This window comes from Thamnophis elegans, chromosome 1 (assembly GCF_009769535.1).
Source record: "Thamnophis elegans isolate rThaEle1 chromosome 1, rThaEle1.pri, whole genome shotgun sequence".
Classification (NCBI taxonomy): domain Eukaryota; kingdom Metazoa; phylum Chordata; class Lepidosauria; order Squamata; family Colubridae; genus Thamnophis; species Thamnophis elegans.
The window spans coordinates 29,271,891-29,299,409 of NC_045541.1; the positions used below are offsets into that span (position 1 = coordinate 29,271,891).

General features: G+C 37.2%; 1 protein-coding gene across 1 annotated transcript; it reads left to right on the plus strand.

Moving 5' to 3' along the window:
• Positions 1–1,447: 1,447 nt before the first annotated feature.
• On the plus strand, positions 1,448–26,779 carry GALNT3 (polypeptide N-acetylgalactosaminyltransferase 3). Its single transcript, XM_032221382.1, has 10 exons — positions 1,448–2,029; positions 4,331–4,503; positions 6,539–6,688; positions 9,164–9,398; positions 11,059–11,176; positions 11,542–11,742; positions 17,059–17,190; positions 18,169–18,270; positions 23,922–24,074; positions 26,418–26,779. Exons 1-10 carry the CDS (start codon positions 1,515–1,517, stop codon positions 26,538–26,540), a joined length of 1,902 nt encoding a protein of 633 aa, XP_032077273.1. The 5' UTR covers positions 1,448–1,514; the 3' UTR covers positions 26,541–26,779.
• The last annotated feature ends 740 nt before the right edge of the window (positions 26,780–27,519 follow it).

Consider the following 27,519-nt stretch of genomic DNA (forward strand, 5'->3'; position numbering starts at 1 on the left):
TTTGCTGATATGACTCTACCACTCTTGACTACTCCTGAACTAGAATTTTCCTACATGTTCATAATTTTTAAAGAGATTTAATATGGAACATGTATAACATGAAAAGTTATACAGATTTTCTTTTATTTGTGCAGATGGTAACTCTTCAAATAATTTGATTATAGTAAATACTATATACAGTTTGGATGGATTTTTTTTTTTTGCTGTACAAAAACTAATATGTGAAGCAGATTTAAGACGTAGGATTGCCAATCTTGCATAAGGCAATATGGCTGAAGGGCTATCACACATCTGTTGTAGAGCAGCGTTCTTTCCAGTGCTACATGAGAGATCATCTCTAATACTTGATTGGGCAAGATGCTTATCAAATAATAAATAGCATGTACTGTTCTGATTTAGACATAGTTCTTGTTCTCCAAAGCAAAATGCCTAGCAGGTAGCAACACATTCAGAAGCAATGTGAGAGACATACTGATAAATATCCATCCATCTGGAAAATTAGAATTGCTACCATGTCAAATAAATGCATAACATTGTAATGCAGCTTAACCTCTCTGTCCTCTCAAATGACATAGAACTGGATATAAATAATCTGTTGCTTAATACTGGTTTTTCTTTTACTGTTTGGCAATCAAAAATACAACCAGGAGTTTCATTTGAAAAAGAAAAAATGCAGTGGTTCTAATTAAAGTATAATTTTTATCATTTGGATGGTACTGTTTTAATATGTTTCACTGCTATTTCAATATGGATGATTCTTCAAGTAGAAATGATTCCCTGCCAATAGGGAAATTGTAAAAATGGTTTTGCTAATCTTACTTCAACCAATCTTCAACCATTCAAAGGTGTAAAAATGGTTTTGAAACATATCTGAAATGCATATAGGGTACTGAAAGGGAAAATAGAGATTTAACTCAGGATTTTGTCTTTTCAATCCCCAAAATGGGCTACCCGAATGTTCCAGAAGTGATCAACTGAGAAACAGGCATTAAGGAAAAGGACCATTTTAAAGTTGGATCATATCCAAAGCACTCAAAATAGAAGTACCTTTTACAAAGTTGGAACACTTCCAAAACACAATGACTCATTTTGAAGTTTGAATCACATGTATCAGGGACACGTAACAGAATGTTGTGAACTTTCTTAAGATTCATAGCCCCAAGTGGTTGTTTATGGCTAATAATTTAAAAAAATTAGAGCATCTGATCTAAAAGGTATAGAAGAATGTATCTCAAGGAATATGAATAAAGTGTCAGTTGTATCTAATAAGGGTTCTTACGGGATTCAAATACTCTTAATAAGTTTAGAAAATGAACATTGTTTCAATAACCCAGAAACGTAGTGTCTTTGTGAATTTATTACGGTATTAATTTAAATTGTTGCAATTATTTTTATGAATAAACATACAGTAGAATAATTAACATTTTTAAAAATCTTTCAGGTTTTCCCATTTTGTGAACTTTTTTGTACGAAAGAACAACATTTTCTGAAGCACTTCTATATGTCGACTCTCCATGATGACTTATATGAGAATGCTACGGCGCTTCATAATGAAACAGTTTTCCCAGAAGAAACTTTGGAAGTTTACCTTCGTTATTTTTGTCTTCTTAATATTTTTGGTTTTGTTACAACGAGAAGTAGGTGTTCAAGAATTTAATGAGGGACGAGGAATGCCATCTCATGATGAAAAGAAAACTGTATTAGATCTAGTGTTAAATGCTGTGAACAACATTAAAGCTGCAAAACCAAAAATGCAAATTAAAGCACCTCTTAGGCAGACTCATAATGCTGAACAGAAGCATTGTTTACCAGGATATTACACAGCTGCTGAACTGACTCCTTACCTTGAGCGTCCCCCTCAGGATCCTAATACTCCAGGGGCTTCTGGTAAAGCATTCAAAATGATCAGTTTAAGCCCAGATGAACAGAAAGAGAAAGAGAGTGGTGAAGAAAAGCATTGTTTTAATTTATTTGCAAGTGACAGGATTTCTTTACATCGAGATCTAGGACCAGACACACGACCGCCTGAGTATGTTGAAATGTATTTGGATTTAAGAGCAAATATTCTAGGTTTTAGTTTAAAATATGTGAAATATTGGGAAAGGGTGTCTTGAGCTTCCATTCTATATTAAGATGTGAACTGTGACTACTGTTGTTATAACTTTCTTCCCAGGGTAGGCTTCAAAAATTGCAGCAACAGGTTTGCTGCTATGTTGCTGGGTGGGTGTGGCCTAGTTGGCCTCCCACCATGGTGGGGCTGGCATTTTTCACCCTCCCGGGGCTCTGGAGGCCAGAAACAGGGCTGTTTCCAGACTTCTGGAACCTCTAGTAGGCACATCCCCCCCCTCTGACCCTCTGTGTGGGCCCTGCACTTACCTGGCATGTTGAACGGGCCACATGGAGACTCCTGGGAGGGGAGCGGCGGAATGGGAGGGGCAGGGTGGGCGGGCCCAACCAGAAGTGGGGGTTCGCCAAACCACGCAGAATCTTCACTAGAGGATCACCTGAACCCATGAGAACCCCCAGCAGCCCATCCCTACTTCCCCCATGCCACATCATCCCTGTGGAAATAAGAGTGGCCCCTATCTTGACACTCCTTCAGTCTTTCTGAAGACATGATTTTGCCAGTGAGCCTGGGGACCCCAGGGTGATAAGGGACTCATGATTGGTTTGATTGTTGTTACCAGCGGCGTGCGGGTATAATAGGTTTTGTACTGGGGTTTTATTTTTGTAAATTGTCCAGTGTCACTGTGAGTGAGTAAGATGTCTAATTTTTTAAAAAAATAAATAGAATAATTGCTAACTCTTACATCTGCAGGTATAGCATACATATATATATACCTATATCTGAAGTCGTTGGTTATAGCAAATCATGCATCTAAAAAATACTAAGAAATCTTGAAAAAATTATGTGAGATTAGGGTACTTCCAATACATTGATTAAGCTCTTATTAACAATTTTTCAGCAGGTCTTCTGTTTATTTTAAACTTGAGTAATCTGCTAATTATGATGATGCTTTGTGTGCAATTTTTCCTAAATCTTTATATTCCCTCATAATGTCAGCCTTATAATGTGGACTAGCTAGGAAATTTCCCAGATGAGCTTAATTCTACTTTATTGTAACCCATATTAATAGAATCTTGCAAGTCTGAAAGTATAGATCTCATCCCAAGAAATTGGGTGTACCTCTGGCCACACCCAATTTTCAACTATACACTAAGCTGTCTCTTATCTGACCATTCCCTAGACCAGTGTTTTTCAACCTTTTTTGTGCAAAGGCACACTTTTTTCATGAAAAAAATCACGAGGCACATCAACATTAGAAAATGTTAAAAAAAATTAACTCTGTGCCTATATTGACTATATATAAGGTGTTTTTCCCACGGCACACCTTACACTATGTCACGGCACACTAGTGTGCCACGGCACAGTGGTTGAAAAACACTGCCCTAGACAGCATCTCTGGGCCCAGTCCAGTGGTGGGTTTCAAATTTTTTTAGAAACTCTTCTGTAGGTGTGGCGTGCTTTGTGGGAGTAGCTTGCTGGCCATGTGACTGGGTGGGAGTGTTTGCCAGCCGTGTGACTGGGTGGGTGTGGCCAACCTGTAAAATGTGGTGAAACTCACTTAACAATTCTCTTGCTTAGCAACCAAAATGTTGGCTCAGAAACTGGCATTTAAAGCACGCAAGTGTTAAAGCTGTCAAGTTGCAAGAACCTTGTACCCCCAACCTTTTAGAAAAAAAACTCAGCGGTGTTCAAACTTGACCGATTTTAGACTTGTGGACTTCAACTCCCAGAATTCTCCTCCAGTCATGTTGGCTCAGGAACTCTGGCATTGAAGTGTGCAAGTCTTAAAGCTATCAAGTTACAAGACCCTTGCACGCCTAACCTTTTAGAAAAAAAACTCAGGGGTGTTCAAACATGACAGCTTTAAGACTTGTGGACTTCAACTCCCAGAATTCCTCCTCTCACTCTTCATCTTGATGATGTACAGACGGGTGGGGTGGGGGGGAGAGCTGGAACCAGTTCTAAACGGCCCTATAGATTTGTGGAACCTCTTCTATAGAAGAGGTTAGAACTAGCAGAAACCCACCCCTGGCCCTGTCTCTTAAGGTCATTTCCACATACCGTTACACACAATGTGATGCATAGATTATCACTTTATTGTTAGAATGAGATTCTTAGAAAATACCTGTGCCATGTTATTTTCGGTACATGTTTTTTTAAATTATGTGATAGTTCTATCATCCATGTAAATCTGTACCATGAGTATTAAGATCTAACATTTCTATTTTGTTTTTTCCCATAAACTCTGGTTTTATCCCCCAGATGTATTGAGCAGAAATTTAAGCGCTGTCCTCCACTGCCTACTACAAGTGTTATCATAGTGTTTCACAATGAAGCATGGTCAACTCTTCTGAGAACAGTTTTTAGTGTGATGCATACTTCCCCTGCAATATTATTGAAGGAAATAATTTTGGTAGATGATGCCAGTGTAGACGGTAAGGCGCTATATCTAAACTATAGATTATCTTCATATTTGGTTTTTTCCTAATTAATATATCCTGGAAATATACACATTTTTCTTTAATAAAGAAAAGACAACCCTTTCAAGAGATGAAATATCCGTTTTCCATATACTGTACCTACATTCACATACAGATAGTCCTTGACTTAGGACCATTCATTTAGCAACTGCTTGAAATTATGATGATGGTAATAGTGACTTCACACAACCATTACGGCATTCCCATGGTCATGTGGTCAAAATTGGAGCGCTTGGCAACCCATGGTTTGTGGTGTCATGAGGTCATAATGATCGCCATTTGTAATAGTCAACTTTTTATAAACAAAGTCAATGGAAGAAACTGGATTTGCTTAACAACATTGGTGATTTGCTTAATGAATATGGTGATTTGCTTAACAAGCTTGGCAATAAAGGGTAGAAAAATTGGGCACAACTCACTGACCACCTCATTTGGCGATTGAAATTTCAATCCAAACTGGTTGCAAGTTGTGGTCTATCTGCACAATGTAGACACATCCACATATGCATTTAAGATGAATTAGTTCGTTTTCACTTTCTTTTTGGCTCAATTCAATCCAAGTCAAATTATGGTTAAGATTATTTTCCATCTAGATCTCAATTGATCAAACTAGAATTGGAAATCATGTGCCAAATTGTTTTAACAGTATGGTTGGACTAGTTGGTTTTATGCAATCCTTGATTCGATGCCAAACCTGATAAATTACTGCCAAACTGTTGCTCTTTCTTGAAGATCTGTTATGCTATAAAGCAGGAACACTTTTTCTAATGAAGATGTTTTTTGGTGATGGAAAATAAAGGACATGGAATTCTAAATCATATGTAGATAATGTTACATTGCGAAGCTAAAGATGGATGTTTCTGAATTAAGTCACAGATTGTCCTTGCATGCTACACTTGCTTAGGTTTATGTTAAAAGAATACAATGCATCAATTCATCCTGGTGGTTCTTCCCCTACAGTGGCCATTACTGGCTTAACATATTGTTGAAATACAGGATGCACATTCTTTCTATCATCACCTAACTAGTAACTCAAGCCATTAAAGCAATTGTGGAGAGGCTCAGTACTGCAAATGAAGGACTGGCTGGCATATGTGGGCAATACGTTATTTATCTTGGTTCTGAGCTAATCAACAATATCTTTTTTGTTATCAAAGGGAAAAACTAGCTGATATTACATGTTTAATCATATACAAAGTAGAATATGGCACAGGATGTGCCCCTTTGTCTTGTTAATCAGTAAGCATTTTTCTAGTATAAGTTGTCCATTTCCAACTTTTTATTTTGTCTTCTAAATCTATCGTTCTGATTAGAACAGCTCATCTTCTTGCTGATTGTTCCTATTGCATGACGCTGCCGCCACCATTAATGCAGTTGGATAATATTCTGAAAGTGTATGTCTGTAGTCCATTGTGTAAGATTATCATTTTGGATTGTGTATATGTAGGACTTGGTGGAATATTATTGCCTTCCTTGAGTGATAAATGTGATACATATTTAATTCATATTGAGAACATATTTCTTAAGCAATATTCTCCATGAACAGTTTATTCACTTTAAAGCATTGGCCATAGTCTTTAAGTCAGGATGAGCTAATATTTCATTTTTCTTTTAAAATGTAACTTTCCTATAACAATATTCAGTTATAAAGTGCTTGATTATAAAGCCAAATTGCTTTAAATGATACAAAATGTTCAGTTGAGTCCAACTAAACATTTGGATCACTTTTTCCAAAAGCACAAAATTTTGCTAAAGCTTAACTTTACTAGTAGGTGTTAGCAATTACAGTTTTGCTGAATTAAAGTGGTACTTATTTGGTCATTTGTTCATTTTTTACTGATCAGATGGTAAGGAAGCTTTTAGAACTGTAACCATTGTCATTGAACAATTACATCATTTTTTATTTTCTTCACTGATGAATCGATTCTAACAAGTAAACGTGTACATTGTTTTTGTTCAAGGTATAGAAAATGACTTGTTCTCTTTTCAGACTACTTGCAGGATAAACTGGATGAGTATGTGAAACAATTCCAAATAGTTAAAGTTGTCCGACAAAAGGAAAGAAAGGGGCTTATCACTGCTCGACTGTTAGGTGCTTCAGTAGCTACTGGAGAAACCCTGACTTTTTTGGATGCACACTGTAAGTATGTCTAGGTAGCTCATTGAACACTAGAGGAGCACTAAGTAATATTGTCCTATTTTGTCATTGAATTTCTGACTAATCTAAAATTAGGATGCACTGATTTAGGGAAGCTACTATAGCTCATTTCAGGATCAAGTTGCTTAAGGTGAGCTCCTTTCCAGATTGGAATGAATATTCTGAGGTCAAGGTGTACATACTCCGCCTCTAAAGGAATAATAATGTGAAAAATATGCCAAAATACAATAAAATAAAGGCATATAGTATATGTGATTTTCTTCTGAATTATTTTTTTAAATTTAATAGGAGCATTGCAGATGACATTGTTCATTTTGTTGGGGTGGGAAATAGTTTTTTGTTTATTAAAAATGAAAGATAGATTGTCAAGTCAGTATTTAAATACATGGGGTTACATCACAAAATCTGGCATGCAAATGGGTTGCATAAAATATGCATAAAACGGTTGGGATTTCTATAGGTTTACAGAGGAATTGAGAAAGTAGACAAGCTTTAGAATTCCATACCCCCACTCATCATTTAACCTGCTATTTCTGAAACTTGAAAACATTGAGATGCTGCCATCATAACTTCTTATTTAGCAATTCAGAACTTAAAAGGTACATTTCTAATAGAGAGTTGAAGGTAGATCTCAGAAGGAGTAATTATTAATAATTAAGTAATTCCAAATAAGTAAGTGAATTCTTGACAGAGAATTGTTAGACATAAATAGTGATTTGATAAAAAAATATAGTCACATGTACATTTTTTCCTTCACCCTATCTTTATCCATTACAATAAAACTAAAACCAGTGCCCGGTAAAAGGTACTATGGATCTCCATGATTAGAAAACACAAGTGTTCTCTGCCCTTTTTCAAAACCATTCATGCCTCTCCAATAACACCTAAATATGTCAAATGCTGCTGACTGCTCACTCGTTAGAAGTGATTGCTCTATCAGGTCTTCTAAAACTTTTATGAACTCTGACCAGGAGTACTGCCAGTCTCAGGATCTCGAAATATGGAAAGAAAATCATCTCTGAACTTGTATGGAATGCTTCTCTTTCCTTGAATAACAACCGGCTCCCAATTCCTTGCACATTTAAAATTCAAGTACAGTTTGCTTCCAAGCATGCACAGAGCTTAGTCTTTTCAAAATAAAGGTTAAACCAATATAATTTTATAGTATAGTATAATCTTTATTGTCATTGTATTTAAATACAACAAAATTATAACATCAAAAACAAGTAAATATTGCCAGAATTTAACAAAAAAACTAGTGAATATTTCCAGAATCTGTTAAAGAACAAATGAAAGCACAATTAGAAGTAGACAGAGTACACTGAGATTTAAGTTGATTTTTTTTTAAAAAAAAATGGGATAGAATAGGATATCTTGGTTAGACCAAATACCAATTCCTAATTAGCCCAAAAAAGGAATAAAATCCTATTTTTCTTTATTATTTCTTCTTTCCTAGGTATGATCACTAAATTTTAAACATTATGTTTGAAAAGGTACTTTTAATTTAATTTAATGTTCCTCTTGGCTAATTCAAAATTCCTTCCAGTAAACAGGAGAAATAAGAAAAACACCTAATTCATATTAGAAATTTTATTTTGAGTACTTAGACTTTTGCAAGAGAGTTGAGTGTGAGGAAACAGAATTAGTAATTGAATATTACTACTTTGCTTTCTTACCTTTATGTACAGTAGTAGGCAGAGGTGTTGTGTTTCAATTTCTCAGGACTTAGACTTAGCTACTTGTAAAATGTATAAGGGAAGAAAGATGAATAGAAAGTGCAGCTGCTTCTTTAGAATTATTTTGTGAAATTTCCCTGGGACAACTTTTTAAATCCTGAAAACATTTCTGCAGTTGATGGATGCATATGCTACTGAAAGAACTGCAGCTGAATGAGAAATTAGACTTTGCTGATTTCAGAAAAGCATCCACGTTTATTCACAGATTTAATTCTCCATTTTCTTACATAAACTAAATTAAAGCAGTGTAGAAGAATCTAGAATCTATCTACATCTGTGTGAATCTTTGTTCTTGCCCTTCTTTTTGCCTGTTAATATTTTTACCAAAATAACAGTATTGAATTAAGTTTAAAAACTGAAGAATAAATTTAATATAAAATAAAATAATATTTGGCTTATTCACATGATTAATTAAAATTTAAAGATTTTTTTACAATATTACTCTTTATGGCTTCAGACACACAACTTTTTTGAATAACTTTTAGGCTAGGAAAATGATTTAAAATTAATTATATTTTCTCTTGACAATACATATTTAGTGCTATTTATTGATAATTGTTTATAAACTTTTGAAGTATTTATGAAATTCATTTTTAAAGAGTATCCTGCAAAACAGTTCTTAAAAATAATTTTCAGGAACTAAAATTGTATTTATAGTTGAAGTGTATTTGAAATGTTCTTGTGCAGGTGGAAAAATTATTTGCTTGTTTCTGTCTTTTAGGTGAGTGCTTTTATGGATGGCTAGAACCTTTACTAGCCAGAATAGCTGAAAATTATACTTGTGTTGTAAGCCCTGATATTTCCTCAATTGACCTCAATACTTTTGAATTTAATAAACCTTCTCCTTATGGTCAAAACCACAACAGAGGAAATTTTGACTGGAATTTATCCTTTGGCTGGGAATCTCTGCCAGAACATGAAAACAAAAAAAGGAAAGATGAAACCTATCCTATTAAGTAAGTAATGAAACACTTTTATTGATAGTTTTGTTATGCTTATTTTGTGAATAAAATACAAAAGAACAAAAAGTTTTATGTTTTTATATTCTGTATCTGCCTATCCAGTTTTCAGCTCTTAAATATATTTATTTGCCCCAAAGGAGAGCCTGGTCCAGTTAATGTGTGCAAAAATTAATAAAAAAAATAAGTTATATCCATTCAGTATAAAAATTGAGTTGCTTCGAAATGAGAAATGAGCGGCAAATGAATTTAATAAATAAATTAAAGATTGTACATAACTGAATGACTACAATGCAGTCTTTGGAAGAATTCCATGCTGGTATGCCTGGATGTGGAGAAATTTTCTTCAAGGTTTGTGAAGGAGATGGGAGAGATGTAATGTTTATTCAGCTCTGAGAAAGTAAGAAGAGTATAAGGAAGGAACTCAGAACAGCCTCACCATGACCTTTTTGTCTTTAAGGGGGGTAGTGAAGGTTTTGGACAAGGCTTTTGGGTAATACATCCTACAACAATAAAGTAGAATGCTGGGATCTCTGGAAAGCTCTTTCCTGACACTGCTTGAAAGGTTGGCCTATCTCAAGAAAGGCTGACGCCAAGGATCAATAGTTTCATTAACTGTTAATGGATTGTGCATTGGGAAGAGTTGATTTTAGAATGTTTAGAATATTACAAAATATAGGCTAGATATAATTCACAAATAAAGGCAAATATACATGTCCAGGAAAATATTGCCGGATCCAATCTGGGTCAGTCACAGGGACCAGAGGTTTAATTTTCCAAAATTTTGGACTCATGCTGGAAATCATCCTCAGGGAAATTCTCTCTCAAGACTGCTGACTAACTGCTGTCTGTCTATACAGTAATTCATTTCACAATAGGGAGGGAGGGAGAGAGAAAGAGAGAGAGAGAGAGAGAGAGAGAGAGAGAGAGAAGTTCTATGAGGATAATAAGTCTGAAAGCTTGGAAGTCTAAACCTCTGGTCCCTGTGACTGACCCAGATTGGATCCTAGATATAATTCACTTGAAATTTACATTTTATTTTATTTCTTTGCAATGACTGACTTTTGAAAAGTTATGGAACATGTTGACTTTTTACTGATTTAATATTACGGTAGCAATATTACTATGTTAGGCTGGAAGAATGTCAAATCAAATAAGATTATTTATCCTCAGATATCAAAAGTTCTCATTTTTAACCTCAGGAAAACTCTTGTCTGTTTTTGATTTTGAAATAGATTACAATACAGGTTCAGACAGCAGTCAGTCATTTTCATAAATGTATGTTCCACTGCTGTTGGTATGTTGCTTTTTATGACTTGGATATAGAATTATATTTAGTGATGTCATTTCACTGACATACTGTTCTTTTAGAATAGAATAAATCCCACTGATCTTTCACAGCTCCAAATTTTCTTCAAGAAGCTGGGATATGACTGCAAAAGAACAAAATTAGTAAGGTTGTATGAGGGATTTTACACTTGTGTAACATTGAATGTATTTGCTTTGTAGTGGTAGTTCAGTTGATCATATTTATTTGAAGAAAGATAAGGTTAAGGTCTTATATAAAAAAACCCCAATAATATATTTCAGTTTGATGGAGAAGTTCCTGGCTTCATAAAGCTTTCTCTCTCTTATTTTCTCTCCTGTTCTCTGGCAGAACACCAACTTTTGCAGGAGGTCTTTTTTCAATATCAAAGGACTATTTTTATAAAATTGGAAGCTATGATGAAGAAATGGAAATATGGGGAGGAGAAAATCTAGAAATGTCTTTCCGAGTAAGTTAATAGAGTATTCACATGTCTTTTACTGGCAACGCGACTATCTACATTAAGCTAAAACTTCTTAAATCTTTTACCTCCACTCTACAGTTAGAGCAGATAAATTAACCTAATCATGTGATAATGATGGCCTAGAAAAATAAAATGATGTGTAGATTCTAGAAGTGATATACGTGGCTTGGTCAGTACATTATTAATTCATGCTTAGTTCATATAAAAAAAAAATACTTTGTTTTATTATTACCTTTGTTACAATGCCACACTTTGAATCCTCTTAGTATGTAGGTGTTCCTGTAGCTTTCTGACCTTTCTGACCTAGTAGCTACTAAAGGTTTTACTGAGTACAGCTCTGTATTTTTCAGGTGTGGCAGTGTGGGGGGCAGTTGGAAATTATACCTTGCTCAGTTGTGGGTCATGTGTTTCGCAGCAAGAGCCCTCATACCTTTCCAAAAGGGACTCAAGTGATTACCCGCAATCAAGTTCGCCTTGCAGAAGTATGGATGGATGAATATAAATATATATTTTATCGGAGAAACACAGAAGCAACAAAAATTGTTAAACAAGTAGGTGGCGATGGTGGTGGTATTAGAAATCAGTTGCTTCATTGAAATTCTTGGTGAGCAAAAATTATTATTTATTTAGGCACTATGTATGTGTATGATTTGCTTTGCTTAGCCAAAAAACAAAAGAGTTGAGAAAATTTGAATATGCTTTAAATAAATTAGAGCTAATCAATTGAATGAATATTAGAAAGCTAGTTCTAGAATTATGCTTTTTTCCCCATAGCATTCTTCCCACAAGTGCGGGGTCTGCTTTTCTTGGATCAACTGAGTGTTGATCCGTTGGTTGTGACAAGAATTGACTAATTTATCACCCAAACCTGATGTTATGGGTCAAGAATGAGTGACTGACCCAAATTCACTCAGCTGGCTTTTATGCCTAAGGTGTGACTAGAACTCATAGTCTCCTGATTTCTAGCTCAGTGCCTGTGTGTGTGTGCTTAGGTACATTGGATAAGTACAATATTCAGTGAAATTCAGTGGTGAAAAGAGTAAGGTTCTACATTTAGGCAAGAAAAACGAAATGCACAGCCACAGTATAGGTGGTACTTTGCTCAATAGTAGTAACTGTGAGAGGGATCTTGGATCCCTCTTAAATATGAGCCAGCAGTGTGCAGCAGCTGCCAAAAAAACCAACACAGTTCTAGGCTGCATAAACAGAGGGATAGAATCAAGATCATGTGAAGTGATCATCATTAGCGACCTTCCCAGCTGACTTCAGACCATCAAAAATCAATGGGAGAAGCCAGATCTACTTAAAGACAGCATGATTCACTTAACAACTGCAGTAATTGACTTATCAACTGTGACAGAAAAGGTGGTAAAATAAGGGGTGACTCATTTAACAACCGCTTTGCTTAGCAGTGCTAATTCTGGTCCCAATGGTGGTTGTAAGCCAAGGATTATGTATCAACTTATTTAGAATTTTTTAAATTGTTGTTTGAGTTTTTTTTTTAACGAAAGCTGTGTCTTAAGCAACTTGGGAAATTTTTAGAAGAAATGTAAACATCATAAACTGAATTATTTAAACTTAAAATTTTTATGTATTCCAAGCTCCTATCAGCCAGGAAGAACTATATATTTCTATTTTCTGAGAACCCGGAATGAAACCCAGAGTGAAGACCACTTACATCCTAGAGTTACTCTCTGCTGTGAGAGAACATGGTGTTGCAAGCAATATGGCCCCCAAACATTGCCTAAATCAATGCTACTTAGCTGTAAGAGGGATAGATACTTTACATTTACTTTACATTTTAAAACTAAGCTCCTCAAAACCCCTCCTGTCCAGTTTTCTGCCGCAAACAAGTGTCATAGCAGAAACTGATTTCAGAGAAGGCAGGGAGAGAAGGCAAGGAAAGGTTGCAGTGGGAAGCAGTGATGTGAAAATGGCAAAAAGCATTAAAAAATAACCCATATGGGAAGTTGATAGACAAATAAATAGTGTGTATTGGTAGACCTCAACCTATATAGCAGATGCTGTTCTTCCTCAGGCCAAAGTTTGCCTGAGGCTGCACTGTGCTTTCAGGAGCCACTAAAAACATGCTGCATATAGTATATTAAAAATGCATTCACTACTTCATGATTCTCATGGAGGCACTGTGTTTGGCAGCTCTTCGATTTGCAAGGCGGAAGCATCAGATCTCATAATGCTGGTCAGCAGCCTGTTCATAATTACGAATTGTTCATAAACCAGAGGTTCTTAACCTGGAAATTTCCTGTAATAAGTGTGTACTGAGGTCACCCATTATCCTTTCTCCACTAAACTTTATACATCAAAGACTTGCTCAAAGGTGAAATGAGGGAAGCTACAAGATGGCTTAGCCAGAGCTAATTACTGCAACTGAAAATCTGAAAATTCAGCACTTTTTTTTAGTGTTGCTGTATCTCACGTCAAAAATTCTTTCAAATTGACTGCCTTATCTTGCAACAAAATGAGAGGAATGCTATTAGACACTATGAAAAAAGGGCAAATAAGCCATTTATGGATATGGACATATACACACCAATGGCCACCAGTAATCTGTATGGAAATAGATTTGCTGATAAAGCGTGGTAAAGTACTGTCACATAGCAACAAAAGCAACCAAGAGGAACGGAATGGTGGGCCTCAATTTTAACTTCTTTTTTCTCTTTTATTAACCACGCTGCATGTGTCCTCTAAGATTGGGAAGTGGCAGTATTAATCCCTACATTTTATAAAGTTGTGGAAAAGTTACTTCCAAACTGCAGACCTATCAGCCTTCTGAGTATAGTCCAAAAATTGTATGCCAGACATCTGTATGGTTGATTAGTGGTTTGGATGGAGTCTGAAAATATTCTGGCAAAGCAGCAATTTGGCTTTCGTCCTGGCTTTCTGTTTTACACCCAGCCTTTATATCCAACCATCTGGCAGAAAAATAAATCAAATTTATCTCTATATGCAACAGCAGTTGATTTTAAATCTGATCTGATCTTAAGCTACAAATTGTTTTCAGTGACAATGGATCACTGGCTATTTTTCCTGATCTTGACACTATATAAAAGTTCATGTTTAAGGATCTTTTGAAATACCCATTGCTAAGGAAATTTCTATTTTCAGAAGTAGTAGGCAGGGCTGCATCTTGGTGCCACTATTTTTAATTTATATATTCATTGCTCACCTAGATATTTTGACTTTCGTCCACCAAAATTTGCAAATAAACATCTTGGAATACTACCATAAAAGAGCATTATGTACTTTTGTTGTAACAAACAACATTTAGAGATCAGCAGTGATAAAATTAAAATAAATAAAACGTCTAGATAGTAGAAATTTGGTTGAAAAAGTCACGGTTGAATGTCAGTCCATAATTGGGATATTTTGTTGCTACATGAGAGTAAGGAAAAGAGTAGTCTATTTTGCTGTATTCTTTTCTTTTTTCAATGTTCCATGACTCAGCTACTTTCAGTTGTATAGTTATTTTTTAGATCCTATAGTTTTCTCAGATTCTATTTCCCTACCATTCCTCTATATTTCTCTTCTGTCCCAGATTAGAAGTAAGGATTGTCTAAATAAGACAAATTTGTGGTTTAAATCAAGGTGTGATTGGGCAACAGTTTTTTTTCAAATAAAAGATAGTTGTAAAAGTTGGATAGCTATTCTTAGTATTCATTATAAATCCAACATTTCTCCAAAATAATGAAATAAATTATTGTAAAGAAATGGATTAGGTAAGTTACAGTAACAGCTACTTCGGTAATAGCAATACCATAAACAAAAGATACCAGCAAAACTGGTATTTTGTAATTCCTAGAACTTTTAAATAATGTGCATTAGATAAATTTTATCTTAGAGTATAAATTTATGAAGAAATGTGTACCAAGAAATTCTGTGTACCAGTTGTGAATGAGCTGTTATTTTTCAAATGGAAAGCCCTGTGTTTCCTTTCCCCCCTCTAATTCAACCAACCACGTTTGCTCATGGAGAACGTAATATAGCACTTCCAAATTACAAAGAAGTAGCAAGATATAACTTAGGAAGTTTCTATGAGGGAATGTTTCACAAAGCACAATTGAAAAATATTTTAACTATACTTGCTATAAAACATGTTTAAAATATTTGAAAATAATGATAGAAATTTCGTGACTCTGCTGCTACATGAGCTGCATTGGTTTCCAGTTTGCTTCCGAGTCCAACTCACAGTGTTGCTCATTAGTTTGAAAGCCCTTTATGGCATAGATCCAGGATATCTGAGGACAGAATGGGACAATTGGAATAGCTGCCTTACTCCGCCCACACCCACCCCAGTAGACCCACCACAGCCATTGCTCCCCAGTCAGTTCTCCCCAGCTGCCCCCATGGGCAATTCATCGTGGGACAACTCGTCCCAGCGGATTCATCATGTAGGACAATTAATTGCTCAGGATAACTTGCTAAATGCCAGAGGTGAGGGAGAATCTCTTTCTCCTCTCCTCTTTGTCTCTCTCCCTTTTTCTTGCTTCCTCTCTCCCTTCCTCCTTGATCCAGCTTACCCTCCCCACCAATACCCCTTGAGCGCTATGCACTTCATTGCACAAGCAGCGCAATCCAGGGATTTTAATTAAAGGCCCCTTGGGGACACTCGAGGCTTTGAAGTGTCAACTTTAAAATGAATGATGTCACATTGCTCCGTTCTGAAAAGTTTATCTCTGGCCCTTTCTCATTTGCAACGAGGAAAGAGATGGTGTATGTGTGTGTTTCTGTGTTGTTTTCCACCGTTTCTTGCCCAGATGTGTACAGAAACATAACCTTCTTCTCTAAGGGGGGGGTGTCTTTGTCCTTTTCCCTCTTCCTTTTCTTCCCTGTATCTGCCGGATGTCTTCCCCAATTTTAAACTTGGCCAGCTCTTCCAAAAAGTTTAACACTGGCCCTTTTTTATTTTCAATCTTTGTATGTTTGTGAAATTTTTTCTTCCAATAGTCTTGTTGGCCCTGGTTGCTTTGTCAAAGTTTTGAGTCCTATAGCCCATTTGTCACCAGATGTCTGAGATCTCCAATCCATAGTGGACTCCTAGTTAACCCAGGTATAGATTTCGGCAAGTCACATCTCATCATATTGTTTATGGAAGAAACACGCTTCATTTAGCTCCTCTGATGAGACCTGTCTAGTATGGTTGAATTATTATTGCAAACTTGTTAATATCAGCTAAACTCTGTGATTTTTAATCTCATTTGTTCTATGGTTAAAGCTAGAAATCAGGAGACAGTGAATTATAGTTCTATCTTAGGCATGAAAGCTGACTGGATGACTTTGCGACAGTCTTTAGGCCCAACGCACCTCACAGGGTTGTTGTTGTCAGGAAAATAGGAGGAGGAAGGAATGTTAGGTATGTTCGCCAACCTGAACAATTTATAAAAATAATAAAGGTAGGAAATAGATAGTTATTTTTTAAGAAAAACAAACTGTAAGCGTAAGGGTCTATTTTATAGCCCATCATGGTTTTAGAAATCACTGTTTTCCAGCCTTATAATCCTTGGATCAGTGGACTACAGTTCCCAAGATTCCATAGTTGGCATGGCCAATTGTAAGAATTCAGGGAGTTCACATGACTGGCTGTGGTCAGGGTTATTCAGTGTGATATATATAGAAAGCAGGGCTACCTCAGGCCATCAAGACCATGACTTCTTCCTTAAAATATGGTAATGGAGTATTGTATGCTTCATTTATATCGTTTTCTCCCTTTTTGGTCTTAGAAAGTATTTTTACATTTGTTTAACCAAATTAATTTACAAGTCTCTTTTTTAAAAAAGGGGGGAATTATTTCTAATGAAATTCAACATCATTTTTTTCTGTATACTAATTATTTAGCATTGTTTCAACAGAAATCATTTGGCAATCTCGCAAAAAGATATGAGTTAAGACAACAATTACAGTGTAAAAATTTTACATGGTACCTCAGCAATGTTTTCCCTGAAGCATATATACCAGATTTGAATCCTATGTTACATGGTTTTGTGAGTATTTATTTATTTATGCATATATTTTGTTGTTTTGTATATAAACGGTACAGAGAGAGAGACACACACACATATACATATACGTATGTATACACATATACATACATACCGTTATATATCTATGTGTGTTTGTGTGTGTGTGTATTTTTTAAGTTTAATAAATTTGCATGAAGTGTTTATATTTGCTTCTCCTTGGCTTGTCACACAAGTGTCACTGGATAAGCTTAGTCATGTAGTTTGTTCGCAGCAGCTGGCCACCTTCAAAGTGATTCATTCTGGGAATGGAACAATGCACCCACAGAGTTCATGCTCATGGATTCCTCACTTCTCACAACTTTTTCATGATATTCATGGAAGTGCCTCTTGATTATGCCTCTGGATGCTAGAATTGTGCACAAACTGGTCATGTAACTGGGAACCTCAAGTAGTCTGCAGATAATACTAACATCTAGCAGCATTATCAAGAAGATTCTCCACCAAGATTGTGGAACTGCTGTATGGCTCAAACTCACTCCAATGGCTGCATGCTGCAGAGCTATGTGTGGGCTATAGGCAGCACTAGTGCCTAGCAGCACCATGAAGAGCCCCCATTGAGTATATAAAAGAGTCACGCAGAATATATAAGCTGACGTGAACCTTGTAGTGCAAGTGAGAAACCTCTCTTAGTCATCAGTTAAACAAATTGCTCTATAAGTGATAATCATTTGCTGTGAAGAAACCATATAGAGCATTGTGACTAAGCCGAGCCGCTAGGAGAAGTAAAAGCAAACACAGGTGTATTATGCAAATATTTTCTATGGGAAGAAGAGGAAGAAAGTTTTCATGGGAAGAAATGAATGATGATAGATTCTGAAATCCCATTTCCATTCATTCAAGATGATGTTATTCTGAAATGTACCACCCGCAGATAAAGGAAACCATCTGTGTATTGTAGTTAACCCTAGTCATATGATTCCATTTCAACTTTCTATTTAGCTAAAAAATGTTGGAAGAAGAGCATGTTTGGATGTTGGAGAAAATAATTTAGGCGGCAAGCCACTGATAATGTATACTTGTCATGGGCTTGGAGGAAACCAGGTAAAAATATGTTTTATGTATATGTATATGTGCCCACATATGTGGTCCTGATAAGCATACAACTTTATGCTCTTGCTGTGCTTTTCTAAACTTGTCACTGTCTGGTTACAAGATCTATAAAAACAAGTATTTTCCAGTACTGTTAATTTTCCTTTTGAAACCGAACTACACTCTAGTATTGGTCTTCAGTGCTCTTTCAGGTCAAACCAATGACTATTCTGTCCAGAAGATCTTTCAAGCTATCAGTTAACATAACACCCTTAGAATCTTTTGGGACATAGTAGAAAAGTTGGTGTAGAAAGGTTCTCCACAATTGGTGGAGACAGCAGTCACATAGGATTAACTCTGTCCAGTAACCAATAGGTCTGAGTCTATAGATTAAAAGCCATCCTCCTTGCTGCTCTTCCCCAGCTTTAGACTCAGTCAGTTTTGGGCTGGACATGTAGATGACTTCTCTCTCTTCAAAAATTCATCTTTATTAATTGGAAATTCTAAATTAAATTTAAACTTTATACTCTGCCATCAATAAGATCTTCCAGGCAGAGGGGAGTCATTCAAATAGTCTGGCGCTTTGCCCCACGCCGCGGGACCACCACGTGGCTGCTTAAAACCCTTTCCGAACGTCGGATGCTTTTTTTCTGCCGTAACGAGCTCTGGAGGCTCCAAATCAGCGGAGAGGCGTGGGCTCCTGAGGATTCCAGGCGGCTTGTGAGTGCCCTGTTGGCATGCCCAACGGTGGGAACACTGCGGCCTCTGTCTGAACCACTATGCAGTGTTTTCGAAGCCCTCAGACCAGCCGGGAGCAGTCAGAAAGAGATAGAAGAGGACGGACGCCATTTTGAGGCAAGGGAAAAAAAGTGTAGCAGTTTATTTTGGCACGAACAGCAGCCGGCACCATTTTGAAGCCAACAGTCAGTAACAGGGCTCCCTGTCAGCGTTAACCTTGAGGGTGGCTGTTTCCTTTACCTTGATTATGGCTTCTAATGCAGGAGAGGAGGCAATGGCCTCTCCTCGGGCCTCTCCACCAGATAGCCCTGTGGCTGGTCCTTTCTCTGCTAAATCTTCCAAAAGTAGGGCAGTGACTACTGGAGCAAGTGAGGAGCCTCCAGCAAAGGCTCATGTCAGCCAAAAAAGGGGGCCAATCCCATTCTAGGTCTGCAGATCGCAGTGCTTCTTCTGACAAGCAAGGTGGCAGACAGAGTCCTCATCCATTCCAGGTGATCCCTGTCACTCATGATAGCCCCCCTCCTGTGGGTCTTTCTTCTGATTCCGAGGTTTCTCTTTCTGAACCTGGTTCTTCTTCCCAGATAGGAGATGGTAGTTCAGTTCAGTTCAGTTGTTCAGTTGAGTTTATTTATAGGCCGCCCTTTTCCCTGAGGGGACTCAGGGCGGCTAACAACTTGTATGGGAGGGGAAGACATACAATAACATAAAAACACAATATATAATTAAAACCAAGCAACATTCATACAACATTCGGGTGGGGGCGGACTATGGTCTTTACCCCCAGGCCTGGCGGGATAGCCAGATCTTGAGGGCTGTGCGGAAGGTCTGAAGGGTGGTGAGGGTACGAATCTCCACGGGGAGATCGTTCCAAAGGGTCGGAGCTGCTACTGAAAAGGCTACAGGGTTTTTTGATTCCCCTCAAAGTGAGGATGACTCCTTAGAGGATGCAGGCCCTTCTCCTGTGGCAGATCAGGTCTCCTCTTCCCCCGGGGTTCTTGGAGTTTAAACCAACCCCTGCTACTCCTCCTACTATTACCCCTGATGTAGCTGCTATTATCTCTTCAGCAATTGAAAAATATATAGCTGTGGGCCTCAAACGTAAGAAATTCTCTGGCCACAGTTCTAAATCTAGATCGGAGAGATCTAAATCCAAGAGCAAAAAGAAACATTCTTCTGATAAGAATACTGCTGATCATTCAGCTTCTAGGTCTTCTATGGCAGGAGATGAGGATGAGCAGCCTCCCAGAGAGTCTGATCTCTCTGAGGATGAGGAGCTGGGCCCTGACCAACCAGCCTTTGTGGGGTTGTTTAAACCGGATCTTTTCTGATCCTTGCTGTTTAAGGCTAAAGGGATTGCTGGCTTTAAGCCTATCCCGGCTATTAAGCTTGCGGCCCCAGAAACGGGCAATTCTGAGGATCCTCTTTTCCTAGAACCCACTGTTGAGAAGGAGGTGGTTCCTTCCCCTAGAATTTTTATGAACGTGGTGCAAAGGCAATGGGCCTCTCCTGGCACCGGTCCTCTTCCTAATTCACTTGATAAGCACTTGTATAATGTAGGGCCTGCCTTAGTTAAGGCTCTCGACCTTCCAGCCATCGACCTACCGGTAGTAGGTCTAATTGTAATATAGGTCCTAATGCAGCTGCCAGTGCTCCAGAGGATTCGCTTAAACCTGAAGACAAGCGTTTAGAACAAATGCTTGTCAAAGGTTATCAGGCCTCTGCCTGGTCTATCAGGGCTTCTACTTCTTCCTCATTTTTTAGCAGATCTGCTCTTCTTCGGCTAAAACAACTTCAGAGCAGGATTCCAAATAAGGACACTAGGGCCCACAGGGATTTAAACAAACTAAAAGCAGCTCTCGAGTTTTCAGCTGATGCTGCGCTTGACGCAGCTCGCTTTGCTTCAAAAGCTATTGCTTCCACAGTCACCTCCAGGCGATTACTATGGCTAAAAAAATTGGCAAGCCAATGCACGACATACAATATAATATAATATAATAATATAATATAATATAATATAATATAATATAATATAATATAATATAATATAATATAATATAATATAATATAATATAATATAATATAATATAATATAATATAATATAATATAATTAATATAATATAATATAATATAATATAATATAGTACAGTACAATACAATACACGACAAGACATGACATGACACAATACAATAATACAATACAATACAATAATACAATACAATACAATAATACAATACAATAGCAGAGTTGGAACCCCCACTCTGTTCCAGTCTGGTTTCAACCTTAATGGGGTTAGGTCTGCCTTTTCTTTCTGTTGTCTGGTTTTCCTTTATTCTACTCCTCCATATCACCTACACTTCAGTCTACAGTTTTCTTCGTCTAAAGCTGGGGAAGAGCAGCAAGGAGGATAGCTTTTAATCTGTAGACTCAGCCCTATTGGTTACTGTACAGAGTTAACCCTACATGACTGCTGTCTCCACCTGCAGTGAGAATGAGCGTATCAGGTAAGTACCAACGCCCAATTCCTTAGGGATAGGGAATTATTGTCAAATTACTTTATATGCTTAATGTTATGCAATTTAATTTTACATTTTACATAAAGCATATTTGCATCCCTTACCAAGTCGGCATCTACATCTTTAGTGCAATGTATTGCACTGACTCCAGGTCACATGGTTAGTTTCTGATTCAGTGTGAACCAGAAAATTGGGTTAGTTGAACTACAGTACTTAACCATGGGTAAACCATTATTTACTTATTGTAATTAAATAATACAATAATGCTTTTAAAATGTTTAGATAACAAACATGTCAAGATTCTGTTGTAGATTTTTTAAATGGCTATTGCTTTTTTAATTCAAAATGTTTTATTTTTTAAATACAAATTATACATATAGGAACAAAGCGTTGTCCAGGTCTTTTCTTTTACAGCTATTGCTGAAGCTGTTAACACTGAAATGTATGGGGAGCTCTCATTTCTTTCTTGACTAGCAAAAAAGTCGAGGGAGTTTATCACCTGGGGAGTTCTGGACACCTTTAGCTTCCCACAAAATACTTTTATGAACTAACAATGCATTATTTCGTAATAATATTATGTCATGCCAGAAGAAATCAAAATGATAAGTGGCAATCTTTTGTTGACTAGGAGATTGTGTGTTGCACCTGTCCAAAAAATGGTAGCAAAGCATACACATATAGACACACCTTCAGACATATACAATATTTATTTATTCAATTTCTATAATGGACATTTCAAACCATTTGACTCTGGGCGGCAAACAATATCACAATAATTAAAACATTAAAAGAGTTGTAAATTATACATATAGGCAGCTGGAAGTTCTCTTCATAATTAGGTAACAATTAACACTGCAACCAGATAACAAGGCCACTAATACTTTCAGGATCTTTATCTCAGGCACATAGCCATATCTTTAAAGCTTTACAAAAGACTAAAAGGCTGAGGGCCATCCTGAGCTCCAAAGGGAGAATGCTCCAAAGGGCAGGGGCTTCTGCTGAGAAGGCAGATCTCCTGGTCCTGTCATTCCTTGACTGATGGGACCCGCAGCATTCCCAGTCACTAGACTGAATTGGATAGATGTAAAGTATTGGGAGAAAGTAGCTTAGTCTAGTATAGCATACTACTCCCCTCAGCTGCCAAAGTCAGAGCAGTTTCAGAGCCAATGTATATCTTCTAATAACTGACCTAATAGCTTTGATTCTGATTTTTTTTTATTTCTTTTTGACCATGTTACACTAGTTCCTTTGATGCTTCTGTCTCTGCTTCAGCTCTTTGGCCTTTTGTCTATTCTCTCTTTCCTGTGTTGTCAACTTGATAACCTTGACTCTTCCTTCCCTGCTTTTTTCCCCCTTTCCTCTAGAAGTTTTTGCTGTCAAGGAGAGAGCCACTGTGTGATTGAGCAACCAGACCCGAGTCATCTGTCCTGTCAGACTTAAAACCTCATGCTGGGAGGTCAGAGAGCTCTTCCTTGTAGTAAAAACCACCTACTATTCTGCATTTCTAGATGGGTGAATATCTAATGAGCATTCCTGGACAAAAAGCCAGCTTTTGTTAAAAGCTGAAGAGCAGTACAATATGTTAAAATTCATGTGTCAATATGCTGCACTAATGAAAAAAATGTTCCACTACTGGAACATTGATTAGAATGTTCCTTATTATTCTATTAAAACATTTGCTAAATATCAAAGCAAAAGAAAAACTCTTCTCGCTTTGCTATTAATTGATACTTTCAGTATGGTTTGGGCAAAACTAAGTCCTCCTTTTTCCAAAATTCAGTAGCAATAAATAAATCTTAGCTTTCCTTCTGAAATTGCTAGAGTTTATCATTTTTAAAAGTTGTTAATTATAGAATCATTAGATATTCCACTGACTTTCAGGCTAATTCTATTCTCTACCGATTAGTTTCTTGGGAATTTGCCATCGGTACATACAAACTTCTCCATAGTTCACTGCTTTGTGCATCTTGAAGGAAATTATATTTTAGTATTAACATAATCTTTTTAATGTAAAGGATGCCAGCCTTTCTCAACTGGGGTGCCACAAGATTGAAAAATATTACACGATATATTTTTAAACACTACACCACTCAGTTCTAGTGCTTACAGTGATGAGAATTTTTACAGGCAGCAACTCAGCTGCCAGTTTGCCACTTTTTTGTTATAAATGTTGTGAAGCATGGATTATATAAGTTAGAAGTGAATTTTGAAGTTTTCAGGGAAAAATGTTGAGAAAGGCTGGATTATGTTACATAGGCAGTTATCCTTTCTATGAATCATTACTCTTTGGTGACATAAATACCCAACCTGCAAAATGCAATTTTGGAATTTGATTAACGTTTCTTTGGAATTAGAGCAATGAATTTGTATCCTTGTTCTTTTGAGTGATGGTTAACATTTGTTTATACAGTATTTTGAGTACACTGCACACCATGAAATTAGACACAATATTCAGAAGGAGCTATGCCTACATAGTTCTCAAGGAGTAATACAACTTAATGAGTGCGGTTTCAAAGGAAAGATGAGCAAGACTCCTGAAGAAGAGAAATGGGAGCTTCGAAAGGTATTTTTTTCCCTACAAAATACATTTATTTAGTGCAAAACTTGCAAAACTAGCCACCTCAAGGTGGCTGTCCCAAAATGATAGAGATGATTTAAGTAAAGATCAAATAGTGCAGGCTTACTTTAGCATGCCCCCTGCCATCAGACACAAAAGATTACAGAGGTGGGCATCATTCTTTCCCTCAAGGTTCACATCCACAACTTTCTTGTAAGCAAAAACTCACACAACCATATTGCATCTTTTCTTCTTGCTCATGTACTCATCATTTTCTCTCCAACTTTGTCCAAGCCAAGAGTTCTACCAGTTGGTCTACTCTTCAGCTGTTTCCAAAAAAAGCTAGGCAGTGATCCAATGAAAGGTTGCTCAGATTGCATGGAAGCTCCTGGGACTGTATGCGGCTGTAGTTTGCCCAAATATATCTTGAATATTTTCATCATAGCATTTCATTTAAATTTCATAATGGCAACTGTTTTCATTGTCTTAAACAAAACAGGCACAGAGAAATAATATTTTCATTCTGAAATATGTGAAGTCTTTTAATTCCCATTCCCTTTTTGGCAGGTTGTTACAGACAATATTTTAAATTCAGTTTTTAAAAATATTTTAGGTATACATTTTTAAGTATTTTTAGATATTTTAGTAGCTTCCTTAAATTTTAAGGCCACATTTTATTTCAAATATATACACTGTTACCCACACTGAATTTCTTTAAATCACATGAATAAGTGTTTAAATTGCTTTCAGTATTAGAATATGTGTGTGGAGAATGCCTTTTAATGAATATTGACTCTTGACAGCTGCCTGGACTAATGCCTGCAGTTTTCTTGGCAACATTTTCAGAAGTTTTTTTTTTTCCAAAGCAGAGAGATTGACTGGCCTAAGATCAGCCAGATGTCTTTGTGCCTAAGACAGAACTAGAATTCACGGTCTCTGGGTTTCTAGCCTGTCACCTTAACCACTAAACCAGACTGGTTCTCAGAATCTGAAAGTATTTATAATTGTCAATCTTGGTGGTCCTTTGGCACTCTAACAAGCACTAGGGCTACAAAACCTTGAGAATCTAGGAAGCACATTTACAGATAGTCCTCAATTTATGATCCCTGTTGGGAATGAATTTCCATTGTGGTAGTAAGCCTGACATCATGTGACTTCATTGCATTACATAGCGACAGTGGTCCTGTTGCTGTCATAACTCCAGATGCTCAGGACATTAAGCGAGAAGCAGAGGGATTCACAGATGTGGAAGCTTTGGGGGGTGGAATGGGGTGGAGTTGCCCTGGGGAGCCTGGTGTGCAAGTTGCACACGAGTGGGGTGTTATTGCAGTGTGGTGCTTGTTCAAAGAAGCCAGGGAAAGAGAGTGCATGTGTGCTATCCCATGTAGGATATGGAAAGAATACGGTGCAGTTCAGGGCCACACCTGCTATCTCTGGAGGCCTCAGCTGCCGTATCCCAGCAGTGCACTGAAATGAGCTCCTTGGTCTGTCAAAGGTCTGGGGCTGCAAGAAGCACCTGAATCACAGCACAAAGCCCAGCCGCAGTCTGGATCAGCAGTTCAGCACAAAGGGGCTTCTTGTCATCCCAGGAAGTTGCAGCTGCCCCAGTCCAGCCACAATCACCCCTGCACCCTGAGGCCCCTGTCCACCCCATGTTCTACTATCTCAGCTGATATTCACTGTCTTCTTGCTCCTCCTCCTGACATGGCGTTCCCGGCTGACCTTTTACGAGGCAGCTGCTGGGCACATGAGGCCATCTTCCCCAGGTCCAGAGGTTGATTGCTGCCAGTTTGGTCCAGTAGTGGCGATAGTGGTGGCGGCAGGAGGCTCCGCCCACCCGCCTGGATGCTTCTGCATATGCGCAGAAGCGTTGCGCACAAGCAAGCCAGTAGTAAACCGGTTAGCAACCCACCACTGCCGAGTTCACATGAAGAAATTGCCATCCACATAATCTGGGTAAGTGTGCAGTCAGCAGCGGGCGTATGCTTGGTCAGCAGCCAGAGCAAGAAGTCAGTGAATGTCAGCTGGGCAGGGGGGGGGGGGCAGGGACTATAGATGGGACAGTTGTAAGTGCAGGTGAGCTACCAAAGGCCCGAATTTTGATCACATGAGCAGAGGGTAGTGCAATGGGTGTAACTTTGGGGACCAGTCCCTTGGTTCACTACCACTGTGACTTCAGTCAGTCACTGAACTAATGGTCATAAGCCGAGGACTACCTGTACAGGTATGACAATAACGTTCACATTTCTAGTTACATGATATAAAAGTGAAGTGTGGTGATAAGCCATACATCTTCTTTAATCTCTTTAGAGAAAGTAGATTAAAATTGATATTTTTTTTATATTTTAGGATCAGTTGTTATACAATGCAGCATCCAATATGTGCCTTACGGGAAGCAGAGAACATCCAAGTATGGAATCATGTAATCCCTCAGACTTATTTCAGAAATGGATTTTTGGCCATCAAAATTAGGTACTGAAAGTGATAATGAAATCAACAAATTAGAATTGCAGTAGTTCTTTCAAGATTTAACTGATTTAACTTACATTTCTAAGCTGCCGCCCCCTGGCATAAATCTGAAGAACACATTAGTTTCTTAACTGTTTAATATGTTTACAGAATACTGAAAATTACATTTTCAGTAGACATCTTTAGGATGTAATTTCTTATGTTTGACGATCTATGTGTCTGTCAAATATTTTACATGGCAAAGTAACTAAACAAAATTGTCAATGAAGGTTAAAATATTTTTTATGTAGTAGTAGAACAAAGAGTGCCTAATAGAAGTTGTTTATAATTTTAAACTGTGATCATTTCCTTGTTCCTGTTAGTTACTTTAACTATTTAGCATGTCTGTAATCCATGATATATTTGTTTAAAACATTACTTCTTCTGAAAAGATTAAGTTATTTTTGGAGTGTGAGAATGAAATAAGCTCTGAACTTCTCTGTTGCCATTTCACTGTGTCTTTGTTCTCTATGTTTGTAAGGGTTACTTACGTTCATTTCTTTAAGATTCTAAAACCGGTTATAAAAAGCTTGCATTGCTGAAGAAAAAGGGTCTGGCACTTCTTTTGAAATATGATACATTACCAGTTTTGATAATGATATACAAATGCATTATTTTTGTATTATGTATATGAACAAATTAGGTATCTGTATTTGCAGTTTCTATTCCTACCTCTTTACTTCTCTTGTTGTATCAAATGTGAACTTTATGTGATAAAGGGCTAATATAAGAACATTGCAAGTCAAATAGCTTCTTTCATCAGAAGGACGGAGCACTTTTTATTTTAATTGAGCTGCACAAGACACAGTTAATTCAACATGCAAAAAAATATAGCTAAATTTTGCAGGTTGTAACATATGCAGCTGCTCAATTTGTTCTGCTATATTGTGAGGGGCAAATTGCTGAGAAAACATCATTAAAATGAGTTATACCAAATTTTTTA

What these genes read in the sequence shown, in the direction of transcription:
- GALNT3 (XM_032221382.1), top strand. Translation starts at nt 1,515, where the DNA reads ATGATGACTTATATGAGAATGCTACGGCGCTTCATAATGAAACAGTTT. An exon ending in ATCTAGAAATGTCTTTCCGA is followed by an intron (nt 11,177 to 11,541) that starts GTAAGTTAATAG and finishes TGTATTTTTCAG; the next exon opens with GTGTGGCAGTGTGGGGGGCA. An exon ending in AGAAATGGGAGCTTCGAAAG is followed by an intron (nt 24,075 to 26,417) that starts GTATTTTTTTCC and finishes TTTATATTTTAG; the next exon opens with GATCAGTTGTTATACAATGC.